The 15,221-nt window shown below is 52.2% G+C and overlaps 5 protein-coding genes across 6 annotated transcripts; 3 read left to right on the top strand and 2 right to left on the bottom strand.

The window, feature by feature from the left end:
- The first annotated feature begins 3,063 nt into the window (after positions 1-3,063).
- ACU6 (Phosphoenolpyruvate carboxykinase (ATP)) lies at positions 3,064-7,481 on the top strand. Of its 2 annotated transcripts, XM_066126713.1 has the most exons (8): positions 3,064-3,201; positions 3,829-4,125; positions 4,200-4,248; positions 4,328-4,353; positions 4,479-4,528; positions 4,594-4,760; positions 4,823-4,856; positions 5,736-7,452. In XM_066126713.1, exons 2-8 carry the CDS (start codon positions 4,029-4,031, stop codon positions 7,077-7,079), a joined length of 1,767 nt encoding a protein of 588 aa, XP_065982820.1. In that variant the 5' UTR covers positions 3,064-3,201; positions 3,829-4,028; the 3' UTR covers positions 7,080-7,452. The 2 variants fall into 2 exon arrangements, with proteins under 2 accessions (XP_065982820.1, XP_024763960.1); XM_024899413.2 differs by having other exon boundaries at positions 3,064-4,125; positions 5,736-7,481.
- TrAFT101_002844 (uncharacterized protein) lies at positions 7,362-9,878 on the bottom strand. The gene is made up of 4 exons (XM_024902347.2): positions 9,627-9,878; positions 8,807-9,529; positions 8,443-8,729; positions 7,362-8,364 (listed from the first exon to the last, which is right to left on the bottom strand). The coding sequence occupies exons 1-4, from the start codon at positions 9,794-9,796 to the stop codon at positions 7,541-7,543; spliced, it is 2,004 nt and encodes a 667-aa protein (XP_024763959.2). The 5' UTR covers positions 9,797-9,878; the 3' UTR covers positions 7,362-7,540.
- Positions 9,879-10,595: 717 nt separating this feature from the next.
- Positions 10,596-11,457, top strand: TrAFT101_002843 (uncharacterized protein; the record flags this gene model as incomplete). Its single annotated transcript, XM_024909519.1, has 2 exons — positions 10,596-11,208; positions 11,279-11,457. The coding sequence occupies 2 exons, from the start codon at positions 10,596-10,598 to the stop codon at positions 11,455-11,457; spliced, it is 792 nt and encodes a 263-aa protein (XP_024763958.1).
- TrAFT101_002842 (uncharacterized protein) lies at positions 11,410-15,028 on the bottom strand. The gene is made up of 6 exons (XM_024899367.2): positions 13,423-15,028; positions 13,210-13,318; positions 12,566-13,113; positions 12,306-12,499; positions 12,135-12,249; positions 11,410-12,064 (listed from the first exon to the last, which is right to left on the bottom strand). The coding sequence occupies exons 1-6, from the start codon at positions 13,669-13,671 to the stop codon at positions 11,744-11,746; spliced, it is 1,536 nt and encodes a 511-aa protein (XP_024763957.1). The 5' UTR covers positions 13,672-15,028; the 3' UTR covers positions 11,410-11,743.
- On the top strand, positions 14,527-14,832 carry TrAFT101_002841 (uncharacterized protein; the record flags this gene model as incomplete). Its single annotated transcript, XM_066126712.1, has 1 exon — positions 14,527-14,832. The coding sequence occupies one exon, from the start codon at positions 14,527-14,529 to the stop codon at positions 14,830-14,832; it is 306 nt and encodes a 101-aa protein (XP_065982819.1).
- Positions 15,029-15,221: the final 193 nt, after the last annotated feature.

Below are 15,221 nucleotides of genomic sequence, written 5' to 3'. Positions count from 1 at the left end.
AACGAAAATGAATCGGAAGCAAGGGGGGGAGTGTAGAAAGGAATGTTAATTGTGTATGTACATTGAGAATGGGAAAAAAAAAGCAAAAGGGGAGAGATGGGGATTGGTGGAGACGCCTTGGGCTTCCGAGCCCGTACCGCCGTGGCAGACGGAACGGCAGCGAAGAGGAGGCAGAGGCAAGAAAATTTCGAGGCAGCGGGTGGATGGATTCGGGGGTCCGTGAGTGGGGCGGCAAATACGGTAAATAAAAGTCGGGCGGGAGGGAATGATAGGAAGAAGAAGTATGTAGTAAGTAGTAGAGGAAGAAGATGACGATGAGGCTGATGAGGTTGAAGTAGAGAAGATGTGAGGAGGATGATGAAAGAGGAATTATAGATTTGAGGATGTTTGGCTAGGAGCAGGCTTGATGGGAAATATCTCTCTTTTACTTTAGGTAGCAATATAAGTACTAATATAATCACCTACTAGGTAATATAGGTAGTATATAAAATGACCTTCTCGGGGAGATTTTACGACGACGATGGGACAAACCACTGCAGTGTTAGTGAAAACCGGGCTTGACTTGGTGCTGTCCAAGGGGGCCCAATAGACGTCACAAAGGGCACCAGAGCGCTGAGCATAGCCTAAAACGGCGAGCTTGACGCTGAGTTGGGGAAGATCCAAGTGCTGAATAGGGTAGGGATCAGGTGGGCGAATGCCTTTTGACTACTCCATTATTGACTTACATACTCGTACATACTAGCAAAGCCCGGTTACAAGACGATAACAGAAGACGAAACAACAGCTGTGGATTGTGGATCGAAATTGCGTATTTTCTCGGCTTCTCTTATCGTCATGACGAAGAATGTACATGTATTCCTAGTTTTTCTCTCTCTCTCTTTTTTTTGTCACATTGCCTCTTGGCCATGCAAATGACAAGTCAGGCGACGAAATGCCATTGTCAAGCATTATCAATTTGTAAGTACGGGAATTACCGTGCATTGTGCATCGTGGCGATTAATTTAAAAGACCAACCCAAGCATTCGTACCCAACTACACATGCATGGATGGAAAATACCGTTGCCAAAAAAAAAATAAAAAAACAAAATAAATAAATAAAAAAAGGGGTGGCAATAGCATGTACAGCTTGCTGGAAAATATCATTAATTCTGAGGGCTTCGAAAAAAAGAATGCCAGCAGCAGAAATTTGGCTGCGGAAAGAGTCGGAACAGACGGGCGGCAGCCAATCACGGGACTTGCCCCGTCGAGCGAGTGCCGCTGGGCCGAGACGTACGGAGGCGCTTTGGCGCAGGGATTGGCTGCATAGCCGTGCGTCTCGGTTGGTTTGCTGGATTTTGTCTCGATTCTACAAGATGGACGGGATGAAGAGGCTTGAGCTCTTGTTTCGCCGCGCTGTGCTGCTGTGCGTGGATGACGGGCTTTGTGCTCAGCTGCTCGGATATCTGGTGCCGAGTCTGTGTCTCTGCCCGGCACTGAGACAATCACACAGAGACACGCAGGAAAAGTTCATGCCAGACAGAGAGCATGGCATTTGCTATTTTTACTGCCGAGAGGAGCCGCCGGTGCAGACAAGCAGGCAGAGCCGCGCACAGGTCCTGTACCTGCTGCTCCTCGTGGAAAACCGGGGTGTGCTTTTTGTTTGTTCTCGAAGAGCGACTTGAGAAATCGCGGGGTAGACAGACGCCCCAGCTGGCCTCGACTACTAACCATTCGCAGCCTAGGTCCCCCTTTGCGGGTATGCACAGCCCAAGACACGCCCGGCAGCGCAAGGCAAAAACCCGGGCTGGGCTGGGCCTCTGTCTCCCCGGATTGCAGGCCAGCCGGCATCGTACAAGGCGGCCATGACTAGCATCCCGGAATGGGCCATGGGTTTTTACTGGTATTGCCTACTGCTAGCAGCATCTAACCTTGCAGCATCTGTTTCGGGTTCGGGAGCGTGACCACCGGGTTTTGCAGCCGGGCAATAAAATTCAAGATTGTATATTGGATAAAAAAAAAAAGGAGAGAGATCTCGTGCCCATATGCGAAATCCAGCCTTTGCAAGAATCTCACCCCCTTGCTAGCCTCGCCTCCAATGGGGATCATTCTTTTTCCTCCGTCGCCTCCCCCGTAGGCAGCCGGGAGTGTGTACATGCCGTTTGCATGGCGCTGCGGCAGCCGGGACAAGTACTGGATTACGGAGGATGGATGATGAGTCAAGCCTTGGGCTTCCGGGGGCCGGGGACGAACGAGTGGATGACTCTATATGTATGTACACACTTGCACCTACTATGTACTACTCATGGTGAACAAGCCGACGTCTAGACTTGGTTGGCATGGGCCCTTTGACGGTTCCTGCTATTTCGCTGGCCCAGCCCCGTGACCGAGCAATTACAGCTGCGGCGTTCTCATTACCCAACGACAACCGCTGTTTGCTGTATTTGCACAGAGGCCGGCGCAGACCGTGACCCGGTCAGTGAAGGGTATTACTCGTATCGTATCCATAGCCGTATCCATCAAAGCCATCATCATTATGTGCCGTGGACGCACTATGTGGTCGCATTATGGAGCACTAGAGTCCTCTTACAAGATCATTACCCAAAAGTACGGGGTAAAAGCAGAAAAATCCAATCGCCACCTCGAGCATCGCCAGCCCAGGCCATAAATCGCCCCATTAGGCAAAGCACCACCGCAATCGTCCATTCCGTACGTAATCGCCCCGCTGCAGGTCGCCGCGCCGGCAACGCCTTTGGAGCAAAGTACTCCGTACTGCATGGGCATCGGAATAGTCCGCGTGGAAAAAGGGAAGCGCTGCTGCTTTCATACACACTGACAAGCCAAATTCGTCTCCCGGGCGGCGCTGGAGCACCGGGAGTGAGACTGTATTGGGCATTGCCCAGATCCGGTTTTTGCGCTGCCCGCCTATGATTGACTGCACGTGTGATTCGTTTACAGGAAAAAAGCATATTCGCACATCGTACGGCGGTTTGGAAAAGATGACGGGCGATTGGGGAAATCAAGATTTAAATAGGGCTGCTTTCCCTCTTCTTTTTTTGTTGTTGTTGAGAAATAGACATAGCTTTTTTTGCTAGCATCGAATTAAGAAAAAAGCTTCTGGCTTTCCCAGATATCTACCACTACTCAACTTTTGCAGCCCTGTGCCGTCATCAAGGCATCATTACTCGTTACGGCTTTCCCACCGCCGCACTAAACTGCTTCATCGTGAGTTCACCTCTTTAATTTATCAATTCAATTATTTTATTTGTGCTGCCCTGCACTGTATTTCACGCCCCTTTACCCTGCAGCCAAGGCAAGAAGAAGAAAAAGAAGGTTCAAAAAGTACCCTGCCTGAATTAATTGGCTGCCCCCCTTGGCTACCTAATTTTCTTCCTCGTTTGGTCTTGAGCCGAGCGCAGACGATACCAAGCGGCTACAGCATCGTTCTCTTTTCAACATCTCTTGCAAAGTACGGGGTATTCAGTACACACTACTTTTGCTTGCTGCCCTTACTATCCTGTTGTAGCACCTACACAGGAGACTTCACACGCCCCCCTATTTCTTCTTCCTCTCATACTCCACACACAAGAACGCTCGGCTGTTGGTTTTCTTCTTCTTTTTTTTCTTTTCTATTCTTTTTTCGGCTCGCACCCCCCCTTGTTTTGCTTTTCCCTATCAAATCAAACCCAAACGTTCCTTGCTTTGCCTTTCTGTTCCGAGATAAATTCGTGCCCCGGGCCTTGTGAAGCTTCGCACCGCCCGCCACGGCTCCACAAACAAGGCCCCGGCCTGGATCAGCTTCGGGACTGTTCGATCGCAGGGCTAACTTTTTTGTCCTTCTGATCTGCTTAGAGCACCAAAAAAAAAGTACATACATCCACTTCGTCTGTACCTGATCCCGGGTGTCCACTCTGGAGAAACAAACCCGCCGTCATCCTCCACACGCCACCCCCTCCCCTGTCGCTAGCAGCTGAAAGGAAGGGACACGAAAAGACCAAAGTTCATCCAAACGACATCCCGTCGACTCTTGCTCCGGAATATATAACTATCCAATGGATCCCCTCTACAGGACCGCCTCTCCATACACTGATCCTACCGTCAAAGGTCCCAAGTCACAGATCCAGGCCTCGGGAATAGATTTACGCAAGAGTAAGTCTTTTGCCCTCAATGGCCATGACGAAAGAGTGAATCTGTCAGACTTGGGCGGCTAACAGCATGAACAGTGATTTCTAGCAACGTTAACAAGACTGCTCTGCACCCTGGCGGTGTTCAGTAAGTGCTTCCCGATGCTTTCATCTTGCTGCTGTTGTTGGCTATCATGTATAAGCGACTAACACCAATTGCGCTGCAGGCCCTACCGCGAGCACACCGAGCTCGGTATGTCCACACCTGTTGTCCAGATGCAGCTCACCTTGCCTTGAGCGCAGCGAGCAAGCACGACAAGATTTTTTTCTTTTTTCTTTTTTTTTCTTCTTAGCATTAACACTTTTCTTTTCCAACAGAGGAGGAGCTCCACGAAATCGCCCACATCGACTACGACCGTGTCGCCATTGTAAGTGTTGGCCTTGCTCGCAATTGATGTGTGTAAGCACAGCTCGCTGACCAGCCCAATTCCAGGTCGCCAATCCTTCCGTCGCCGCCCTCTACGAAGATGCCCTCGTCTACGAGAGCGGCACTGCCATCACCTCCAGCGGTGCCCTGACGGCCTACTCGGGCGCAAAGACCGGCCGATCTCCCCTCGACAAGCGAATTGTCCAGGAGCCTTCATCACAAGACAACATCTGGTACGTTTTGAGTGACACATTGAATCCAGCTTTTGCGCTCCACACGACTAACCATTCTGCAGGTGGGGACCAGTCAACAAGCCCATGAGCCAAGATGTAAGTAATAGTGCCTGATCGTCGCTGCAAGCGTCATGTCCATCGTCATTGTTGTGTGCGTGTTCCGAATCTACCCATTTGGGTTTTCGTTACCAACGCGTCTCATCCCTGCATACTTTTTTTTTGCTCCCCTTCTCTTTTGCTTTGGGTCAATGGTCACGCGAGCGGGGCGCCTCCTATTCAGCTGCTCAGCCCTCGCCGCCACCGTCTGGAAGCAAGCAAGCAGAGCAAAAAGCGCAGCCAATGCCCGAAGCAACAGAAAGCCAGCAATCTGCAGCTGCTCTGGTCGAATCGGAAGTGCATGCGGAGAAAGTGCCCAATAAAAAAGGCCAAGATGCAGCTCTAGCTTGGCGTCACCCCGCACACGCACACACGCATAAAAAAAAAGCTGCAATTTGCCCGGGGGGCTTTTGGCCAAAGTCACGGCACAGAAAAAAGACCCATGGAATACAAAGCCGGGGCCCCGCTCAGCCGAAGCCGAATCTGGGTAGCCGACCATAAGCGGCGCTCAGGACTTTTGCCCGGCCCTCGCCTCAGTTGCATCCGCGGCATTGGCTTGTGATTGATGCGTCGAAAGCTTGTGCTTTTTGCTCTCCATTTCCGACCCGGTTTGCTCCGGCCTGGTTTTGGGGAAGCGAATGCAAATGCCGAGTTCTCGATTGGGCGCTGAGCACGGCTGTTGTGGCGGGCAATTGGCTGGCTTATTCCGCTGTGTGTATGTGTGTGCGTGTGTGCGTGTGTGCGTGTGTGTGTGCCTAAGACACAGAAATGCACTGAATCAAGTGGTGATGCGTGACAATGACGATGGAGATTGACAATGAGCAAAGACGATACACAAACAAAATCTGTTTTCGATGCTAATACAAGATTGCCATACAGGTCTGGAAGATCAACCGAGAGCGTGCTGTCGACTACCTCAACACCCGCAACCGCATCTATGTCATTGACGGCTATGCTGGCTGGGACGAGAAGTACAGAATCCGCGTCCGTGTCATCTGCGCTCGCGCCTACCATGCCCTCTTCATGAGAAACATGCTCATCCGCCCTCCTCGTGAGGAGCTCGAGCACTTCCACCCCGACTACACCATCTACAATGCCGGCAAGTTCCCTGCCAACCGCTACACCGAGGGCATGACCTCCGCCACCTCCGTCGCCATCAACTTCGCCGCCAAGGAGATGGTCATCCTGGGTACCGAGTACGCCGGTGAGATGAAGAAGGGTATCTTCACCGTTCTCTTCTACGAGATGCCCATCAAGCACAACGTCCTGACTCTACACTCCTCCGCCAACGAGGGCAAGAACGGCGATGTCACCCTCTTCTTCGGCCTGTCTGGTACCGGCAAGACCACCCTGTCTGCCGACCCCAACCGTGCCCTGATTGGTGACGACGAGCACTGCTGGAGTGACCGCGGTGTCTTCAACATCGAGGGTGGCTGCTACGCCAAGTGCATCGGCCTGTCCGCCGAGAAGGAGCCCGATATCTACAACGCCATCCGCTACGGCTCCATCCTCGAGAACGTCGTCTTCGACCCCGTCACCCGCGAGGTTGACTACGACGACGTCACCCTCACCGAGAACACCCGCTGCGCCTATCCCATCGAGTACATCTCCAACGCCAAGATCCCCTGCTTGACCGAGAACATGCCCTCCAACATCATCCTCCTCACCTGCGACGCCCGCGGTGTCCTGCCCCCCATCTCCAAGCTCAACAGCGCCCAGACCATGTTCCACTTCATCTCCGGCTACACCTCCAAGATGGCCGGCACCGAGGACGGCGTCAACGAGCCCCAGGCCACCTTCTCCAGCTGCTTCGCCCAGCCCTTCTTGGCCCTGCACCCCATGAAGTACGCCCGTATGCTCGCCGACAAGATTGAGCAGAACAAGGCCAACGCCTGGCTGCTCAACACCGGCTGGGTCGGCGCCGGCTTCGCCCAGGGCGGCAAGCGATGCCCCCTCAAGTACACTCGCGCCATCCTCGACGCCATCCACTCCGGCGAGCTCGCCAACGCCGAGTTTGAGAACTACGAGGTCTTCAACCTGCAGGTGCCCCAGTCTTGCCCCAACGTTCCCGATGACCTGTTGAACCCCAAGAAGGCCTGGACTGCCGGCAGCGACAGCTTCAACAAGGAGGTTGTCAAGCTGGGCCAGCTCTTCCGCGAGAACTTCAAGAAGTACGAGAGCGAGGCTACCGAGGATGTCATTGCCGCCGGCCCCACGGTCTAAACAACAAAAATCCATAAAAAAAAAAAACTGAGCTCAAGGATAAGGGAAAGCGTTTGACTTTTTTAAAAAAACAAAACATTCGTTTTGAATGACAACAAAAACCGTGATATCCAGGGTATATTAGCTTTTTCATGAACTTGAAAAGCACAAAAAACGAAGATGGAAGAGGAGGACACGATTTAGACTTTTTCCTTTTTGTTTTTCTCTTTTTCTCTCTTTTTTTTTTCTTAATGATCCCATTTCATCCAACGTTGGGAACTGCATCGTCATTATTGGATAGGCGTTCAAATTTATTGTTCTCTTGTTTTTTTTTGCAGAGTGTGCTTTTGCTGCACATCTTTGAAAAATTGCTATATAGCTAAATTGAATAAGTTTATTTGAAAAAAAAAAAAAAAGGTTTTGTCTGATTCTTGTTGTGACATGTCCTTCGTGTCTTATACACCTACCTTTCTTACCCCTTTTTACGCAAAACTGGTAAAGCTCTCCAGCACAGAAGCCCACAACTCATCGCTAAATAAGTAATTGCCATCCTCCGCACCGGTATAAGCCCCAGGAAACCCCTGCTGCACATCAGTCGATCCAGTCCTTTCTGTGCTGTGATAAACCACTGGTGGAACCGAGGCAGTACTAGTATTGCCGCTATTAGAGGCGTTGGCGGCATTGATAACGTCGACAATGTCGCCGGCGTGAGGAGTAATAGACGCCAGCGGATGCTTGACTACAAGATCGACGCCCAGGATCGCTTGCACTCGTGGCGCGTACCAGCTCGCCAGCACGCTCATGTGGCAGCACAGCGTACCAGCCACGTCCAGCCCCTTCTCTTGCGTCGTAAGGCCAACTATCAGAGTCCGAAACTTCTCGTACAGCCGGATAGTGGTAGAGAGGAAATCCGCCTCGTCGACGATAGCCCGCGCCTCGTCCAACGCCTCGCCCTGGACCGGCCAAGTGCGACTATGGGGGGGACCTTGTCTGGCGACGATGAGCTTCAGCAGGGCGGATACGGATCTCGGTAGGATCACGAGGGAGGCACAGATCTGGGAGAGGGTGAAGACAGTGACTTGCGATAGTTGGGCGTCGGGTATGTCCATGTAGGCTTGGATGAGGGCTTTGCTGTGGCGGAGGAGATGCCAGAGGAGTGATGATCTGTAGGCTGATGTTTTGAACGCCTCGGCGGAGGGAGACTGATCAAAGGCGTGACGAGTCTGGTAAGAAACGTACTCGTCGTCGAGGGCCATGTCTCGGATGGCAATGTTGACGTAGTGCATGTTGCAGGTGAATACACTGGCTAGAATCAGCAGAGTTAGTTACCTGAGCACTGGGAAAAAACCATCTTGGATAATGATATTTCATCAGAACAGCATACTGGTTGGGTTTGGAAGTCTAGACAATTCTTCTTTCAAAGTGGCTTCCAGACTCTCGAATTGGCGCAGCTTGGCGCCGACCATGATTCTGACGAGAGTCTCGTCATGGCCTGACTCCCCGAGCTCGCTGTAGCTGCTGTCAATGGTATTTACGAAAGACTGGGCCAGGATAAACGGCCGGATGCATCTATCAGAGGGGTACTCGGTTGAAACAGCCATGTTGTTGCAGCATTCTTCAATCTTTTTGCTGTTTGCCATTGCCTCTGGGCGATTCAACCCCCTTGGTAAGCTACATGATGGCACAACAAAATATTTAGCAGCAAGCACCAGCTGAAGAATCTTGATTCATTTTCATTTCATTCTTACCTTGCAGTAACCCAATACGTTCCAAGAAGCGCCCTCTGCTGATCCGTCGTCAGCTCCCCCTTTAATCGATTAAGCCCCAGATCATACACCATCGTCGTACATAGATTCATCAGCAGCATAAGCTGCACGTGGCCCTTTTGCGCGGGATACCGATACCACGCGCACAGCACCAGCAGCGCCCGCACCAGGCCCAGGTTCCTCTCCGAGCTCGCCACGATGCGCGACGTGATGTGCTGCATGATTTCGTCGGCGAGGAGTTTCCGGATGGGGTGCGCGCTGGGGATGGAGGCCGCGACAACGGCGAGGAAGAGGAGCGGCTCCTTTTTGCGGAGATCCACGACGGTTTGGGAGGGATCGAGCACGACGAAGGGGAACATCCACACGAAGCGGGACTTGAACTGCGATACTAGATTCTCTGCTTCCGACACGCTGAGAAAGCCGCGGTCGACAATGTCTGGGAGACCTTCCAGCACGGATGTCTTTGGGGGTTCGCGGCCGTGATAGCCTTCAGACACGGCGTCGAGCAGTTCTGGCTTTTGGGAGGCCGGCCCTGAACTGCGCAGAGCGTCTGGAATCGACAAGGCCCCTGTGCTCGGAGGACTCGTGTCATCCGTAGAGGAAGATGTGGGAACATGCTGAGTGCCTCCATTTCTTATCGCATCGAGTTGTGCTACGAGCTCTTCAACTCTATTCTCCAGCGCAACAACTCGGCTATTACTACCACTGCAAAAGGAGAAAGGCAAGGCACAAGCAAATTAGCGAATCTGGCTTCTCATATTCATCAAATTTCGCACTGGTAAGAAAAAAAAGAAAGTCTCACCCCTCATCATCATCATCGTTTCTGCGCCTCTTCTTCCTCTCCGGCAAGTCTAGATACACGCACTGCTTGCCGAGCCGGGCGCATCGCTGGCACAAGTTGTCCGACTGCGGCGAGCACTTGCATTTTGCATTTGTGCACGTGACGCAAGCTCTCCTCTTGGCAATTGGCATTCCACTCTCTGGATTCAACCATTAGCTATTATTACGTGGGTAGAAAGAGATAGGGGAGTTGATTCGCCTCCCAGTCTCGACAGTCGCGGCGGCCGTGTAAGTTGGAACGGCCGGTCCAAGACCCGTCGGCCGTTGGGTTTTAAAGCATCCGTTTCCGATGCTGACAAAGTCTGGCTTTGATTGGCCAGATTGAGGCAGGCAGGCCCATTTATAGTGGGACCGGGCGCTGGATTCCGGATCGGCCGTTTCTCTTTGCGAGAAGGATTCAACAAGATCTTGAGATCCACCAGAAGATGTATCATGGGATATACCCCGTACTCCATGCAAATTATCACTGTGGCAAAAGCCTCACGCGGAAGACAGAAATAGCCTGTATATAGTAATACCCATTGTTGAAAATGGAGACCGGCCCCTGGGACTTCGGATCGGCCGTTCCACTTCAGCACTTTTGTTCCATATTATTCAGCTCTGCCTCTCGTCTATATGCTTGATGCATTGGCAAAACAGGTTGGTAATCGCCAATGCTCTGAGGTCCACACAAGATTCCTACTGTATTATGCCATCGCATCTTTGTTTTGTCATCATCAACCCCTATCAGTAGACTTGAAATCCAACGTAGCCCTCCAAGGAACTGACTTACATGCACTTCAACCAACTACAACTTGTAGATATATAAGAGTAAAACTTCCTCTTGATCAACACAAACCCTTCCAGTATCTAAACAACAGACCACAAACACAATCTTCAACAAACAACCCACCAAGTAAAACAATCAAACCCTCAACAACCCTCCTCCACAATGCCCTCCTACGCCATCACCGGCGCCTCCAAAGGCCTCGGCCGCGAACTCGTCCGCCAACTCGCCCAATCCCCCTCAAACACCGTTCTCGCCATCGTCCGCAGCCTCGACCCCTCCTCCCCCCTCGCCGCCCTCGCCCAAGCCCACCCCAACATCCACATCATCACCGGCAACGTCACCGACCCGCAGTCCATCCTCGCCGCCGCAAAGGAGGCCAGCGCCATCCTCGACGGCAAGCTCGACGTCCTCATCCACAACTCAAACTCGGTCGACATGACCACCTTTTCGCACTCGCCCACGCAGGTGCCCTTTGACCTCGAGGCCACCAGGCAGTTCTACGAGGAGCCCATCCGCACCGCCGTCTGGGGCGCCGCCTGGGCGACCAACGCCTTCCTGCCCCTGATTGAGAAGGGCGACCTCAAGAAGATTGCCCACATCACCAGCAGCATGGCCAACAACGAAGTCATCCTCAAGACGGGCGTCGACTACGCCCTGGCCTATTCGATTGCAAAGGCCGGCATGAATGTCCAGATTGCAAAGTACGCTGCGGAACTTGCTCCCAAGGGCATCAAGACTGTTGCCATCTGCCCCGGCTGGGTGGATACTCACGAAGGTAGGACCTTCTTATTCCCTCTCTTTTGTGGTATCGAAAATGGTCTTTGCTAATTCTAGTGTAAAAACAGGCCCCAAACCACCCCAGGTCGTTGAGGCGCTCAAGGTCATGCAGGCTCAATTCCAAAAATGGGATCCCAGCATCAAGGGACAAATCTCAGTAGAGGAAAGCGCGTCGGAGCAGCTCAGAGTCATTGAGGCCCTCGATGCTGCCAGAAGCGGCACTGTAATTAGGTCCAAGGACTACTAGGTTTGAGCAAGTGTTTTATAAGAATGGTCATTCATGTATTGTAAGCAGGAATTTGAATATATACTCAACATCTATAGACAGCGACCGCTTTCTGATTTTCCAACCTATCCTAGTGAAGATATCTAAGACGTGTATCATATCGTATGTCCGACGTGAAAATTTCCCAAACAATATGGTTGCTCGATACTCGTTATATACTATTAATTAAAATATAGATTTGATGCAAAGTGAAAAAGAAAGAAACCCGCTGGCTTATTATTAAAAGTCCAAGGCAATGCGTAGAGGCTTAATAAGAGTATCGGAACATCTTGTTCTCCTTGTCAGTCATGGTGGCCCAGACCTCAGGAGACATGAAGCGCTCTTCGGTGTCCTTGCTGCTGTCACCGCGTCTCTTATTGCACCATACATAGTACAGAAAGAGGACAAAGGTAGTCGCGGCACATCCAGCCTGCGTGCCCATGACTGCCAGCTTGGCAGGTCGGAAATCGGGCGCATCGCGAGCCTGGAAGGTTTGAGGTCCAATAATATTGCCCAAAGAGAACGAGCCGCTAACAATGGCGGCGGCGAAGGCACGCTTGGTAGCACCGCTAACGTTGGCGACAGTCCACTATATCCGTTTTGTTAATCATCGCTGTACAGGCTAGGTGCTGGCTGGGAGGATTAGGCAAGTTACTCACGGCGTAAAAGAGGGTCAAGGGAGCGACAACTGCATTGACTAGGTAAATACCTGCCAAAACACCGGCATGGTGAGCTTTCGTGTCGAGGAAAGACATCAGTGCGCCTCCAATAATACTATAAAGAGTTAGTAATGATACTCAGGCTTTTCTAGTGGAGAGCCGGAAGCGTACGCAGGAATGATGCAGGCAATGATCCACGCCCATCGGTGAGACTGTTTTCGAACGCCAAAGCCAACTAACAATGTAAAGAAGATGCTGACAGCGCCTGAGGGCATGTTCATTAAAGCAGCCCGTTTAGGAGGATAACCCAGGTTCCTGATGAGGGTAGCCGAGTAAGTGGTAACAACACCGCTGGAAACAGAGAGCTGCAGAACATTCAATGTTAGCAAAAGGAGCCAAGGTATAAGACTCCATACTGTAGGACAACTTACCAAGACAACAGACAGGAGCAAGAGGTAGATCTGAGGATCAAGGAGGGCCTCCACGATTTCCTTGGGGCGGAATTTGCGGCTTTGGATACCGGTTTGGTTGACGCTGACGTGCTTCAGCAGCGCAACCTTTTCGTTGCTCGACAGCCAAGAAGCCTTCATGGGAGTATCGGGCAAAAAGAAAAAGGTTGACAGTCCGATGACAACAGTGACGCATCCCAAGACAACAAACATGATGCGCCAGCCGGCCAGAGAGGCGCCAACGGAGACGTTTTGGAAGCCATATGAGATAGCGCCACCAAGAATCTGTCCCAGGCCCAGGCCGAGATACCAGAAAGAGAAGCGAGGAGCCTGCTCAGATTTTGTATACCACTGGCTGCTGATGAGCATCAGAGATGGTCCAATGGTGGCCTCGAAGATGCCCAGAAAGACACGAGACACGAGTAGTGTTTGGTAATTGTGAGCGGCGGCACCGCAAGCGGTAGCAATACCCCAAAGTGTGACATTGAGTCCGAGCCACTTGGCAGCTGGGACGACCTGAAGGAAGTATGCTGTTGAAACATTGAGTCAGCATGGCTAATTCTCAAAGGAGGAGAGAGGGGAAAAGGAAAGACAAGTCGTTTGTGGCTGGACGAGGCTCAACTTACTGTTGGGAATTTCAAAGCATAGTAAACCGACGAAACAGAACGTGGCCACGTTGGAAAAGTCATTGCCCTTAAGATTCAGATCTGTACTGAGTCCCATCACAGCGGCATACTAGTCACCGTCAGCATGTCGTGCCACAACGTACGATAGGCCTCTAGTCAAAGCACACGCCATCTATCTGGGTGGGGGCGGTATTATGCAGGTACGAAACTTACATTCAAGATGACCTTGTCAAGAAACTGCATGGTGTAGCAGAGAAACATCAGAGGAACAATGTGGAAATCAATCTTGCGGCGAAGAGAATTGATGTTGATAGCGGCAACGCCATCGGCATCGCGATGCTCATTGAGAAACTTCCAGGCATCATCAATGCCGGCCTCGGGAACATCAATATCGCTGTGAGAGGGAGTGTTGCCGCGAACGTCGACATCACCCCCCTTCTCACTGTTGTTATGAGAAGACATCTTTGCCTTTGCCCTCAAAACTCACGACTCGCGGCTCTGGGGAAAAGAAGCAAATCTATGTCCGCAAATCCGGATCCGAGGTGGCCCGTGGAGAGTAGATTCGCGGGGACAGAGACTAGAGAAAGTGACGTGATGGGTAAATCTCTGCGTCTTACTGCCAATCAAGGGAGTGAGAGTGAAGAGGAAGGATCCAGGGCGTGTGAGATGGACTTGAAAGGAAAATCTCTCTTAGAAAAAGAGCGATCGGCGCTGGTTGCAAACGATCAGCACCTGGAGCCAGGAAAGGTAGGTCGAATACGACGTGGGAAGGGGAGAGGATGCCGTACGTAGTAATAAGAAGATTTATGGAACCCCAAAGAGGACGAGCGATGAAGGATTTGACAAGACCGGAGCCAGGATCCGTGGCCGTGGTCGTGGCCAAGAGAAGGGGGAGGGGGACCACCCTCGTCCTTTGTTGCTCTTAGACGAACCAACCGCTGCTAGCACCTCTCGTGGGATGGTGCTGTAAGATGTCGATATCGTGCCTGAGCGAGAGAATTGCAGGATTGGGTGGATGGCACAGGTGCAGCGGTGCCACGAGGAGCCACCGCGGCGATAAGTGCATGGTTTAGATGCACGACCAGGGATGCTTGGAGCGGTGGACCCGTAAAAGTAGCGACCCAGCACCGCTGAGAATGCCTGCAGCAGTTGACCCGTAAGAACAAAGAAAAAAGAAAAGAACCTGGAAACAGCGGTGCTAACGAGAAAAGGAAGACTGCCCTGCTTGCCGGATGCAGCTGCAAAGGGAGTATGCAAGGTAAATGGGCTCCCCAGCGGTGCTCTAGTGACGGTGGATGTGACAGCCGTGCAGCCACAATGGGTGTGTCAAAGTGGTGCCGGGAGCACGACGCAGAAGCAGTCCAGAAGGGTCGCCGCGGCTGCCAGAGGGTTACGGCAGTCGTCATCCAAGGTTCAGTCTTTGCTGGCAGATCAAATCTCCGGAGGCCCTCAATGCCGCGTTCTTGGACGAGCACAAGATACGCGGTGACGGGGTCGGCTCCCCATGGCCAGCTCCCCCACCAGACACCAGAGGTTCGCCGGCTCAAGGGTCAAGACGGACGCTGCAGGGGCCTGCGAGAAGAGGAAGGTCGTGTATTGCTCGCAGTAGGCGAGTCTTTCTAGGCGGAAGCGGTGCCGCGCTCGCTGGTCGGTGGTGGTGGTGTGCTGAATGCAGCCAGGCTGGCCCAAGATTGGCCAAGGGGCCAAGACGTTTCCGACGGACTGGCAGGGCCGGGCTTATAGCGGTGCCTTTAACGCATCTCGTACAAGTTTGCCTGCTCCTGCTGTAGGTGCTCCAGGTGCTCTGGTGCGAGCAGCGCTGGTCCAGCATCTCTCCAGCTCTTTTGGCGGAGATTTTCTCGTACAGTAAACGGCGGCGTTGCGAACTGCCACCGAGCATGAACCAACGGGGCTCCTCGGCGCCCAGGGCATTTCGACCAAGTAACGTTGATTGATCGACTGTGACAACGGCCGAACTGACGCAAAAAAAGGTCCCCGTCCCGAAGCATTGA

The sequence above is a fragment of the Trichoderma asperellum genome, chromosome 2 (genome assembly GCF_020647865.1).
Source record: "Trichoderma asperellum chromosome 2, complete sequence".
NCBI lineage: Eukaryota > Fungi > Ascomycota > Sordariomycetes > Hypocreales > Hypocreaceae > Trichoderma > Trichoderma asperellum.
Note: the sequence above shows the minus strand (reverse complement) of the source record. Positions and strands in the feature narration are given on the sequence as shown.

Excerpts from the sequence above, each read along its gene's own strand:
- TrAFT101_002844 (XM_024902347.2), bottom strand. The coding sequence starts at position 9,796 with ATGCCAATTGCCAAGAGGAGAGCTTGCGTCACGTGCACAAATGCAAAA. Across the intron at positions 8,730-8,806 it reads ACGTATTGGGTTACTGCAAG|CTTACCAAGGGGGTTGAATC; the intron begins GTAAGAATGAAA and ends GCCATCATGTAG. Across the intron at positions 8,365-8,442 it reads TAGACTTCCAAACCCAACCA|CCAGTGTATTCACCTGCAAC; the intron begins GTATGCTGTTCT and ends TGCTGATTCTAG.
- TrAFT101_002842 (XM_024899367.2), bottom strand. The coding sequence starts at position 13,671 with ATGTCTTCTCATAACAACAGTGAGAAGGGGGGTGATGTCGACGTTCGC. Across the intron at positions 13,319-13,422 it reads TTGACAAGGTCATCTTGAAT|TATGCCGCTGTGATGGGACT; the intron begins GTAAGTTTCGTA and ends GACGGTGACTAG. Across the intron at positions 13,114-13,209 it reads ATGCTTTGAAATTCCCAACA|CATACTTCCTTCAGGTCGTC; the intron begins GTAAGTTGAGCC and ends ATGTTTCAACAG.
- ACU6 (XM_024899413.2), top strand. The coding sequence starts at position 4,029 with ATGGATCCCCTCTACAGGACCGCCTCTCCATACACTGATCCTACCGTC. Across the intron at positions 4,126-4,199 it reads GGGAATAGATTTACGCAAGA|TGATTTCTAGCAACGTTAAC; the intron begins GTAAGTCTTTTG and ends CAGCATGAACAG. Across the intron at positions 4,857-5,735 it reads ACAAGCCCATGAGCCAAGAT|GTCTGGAAGATCAACCGAGA; the intron begins GTAAGTAATAGT and ends ATTGCCATACAG.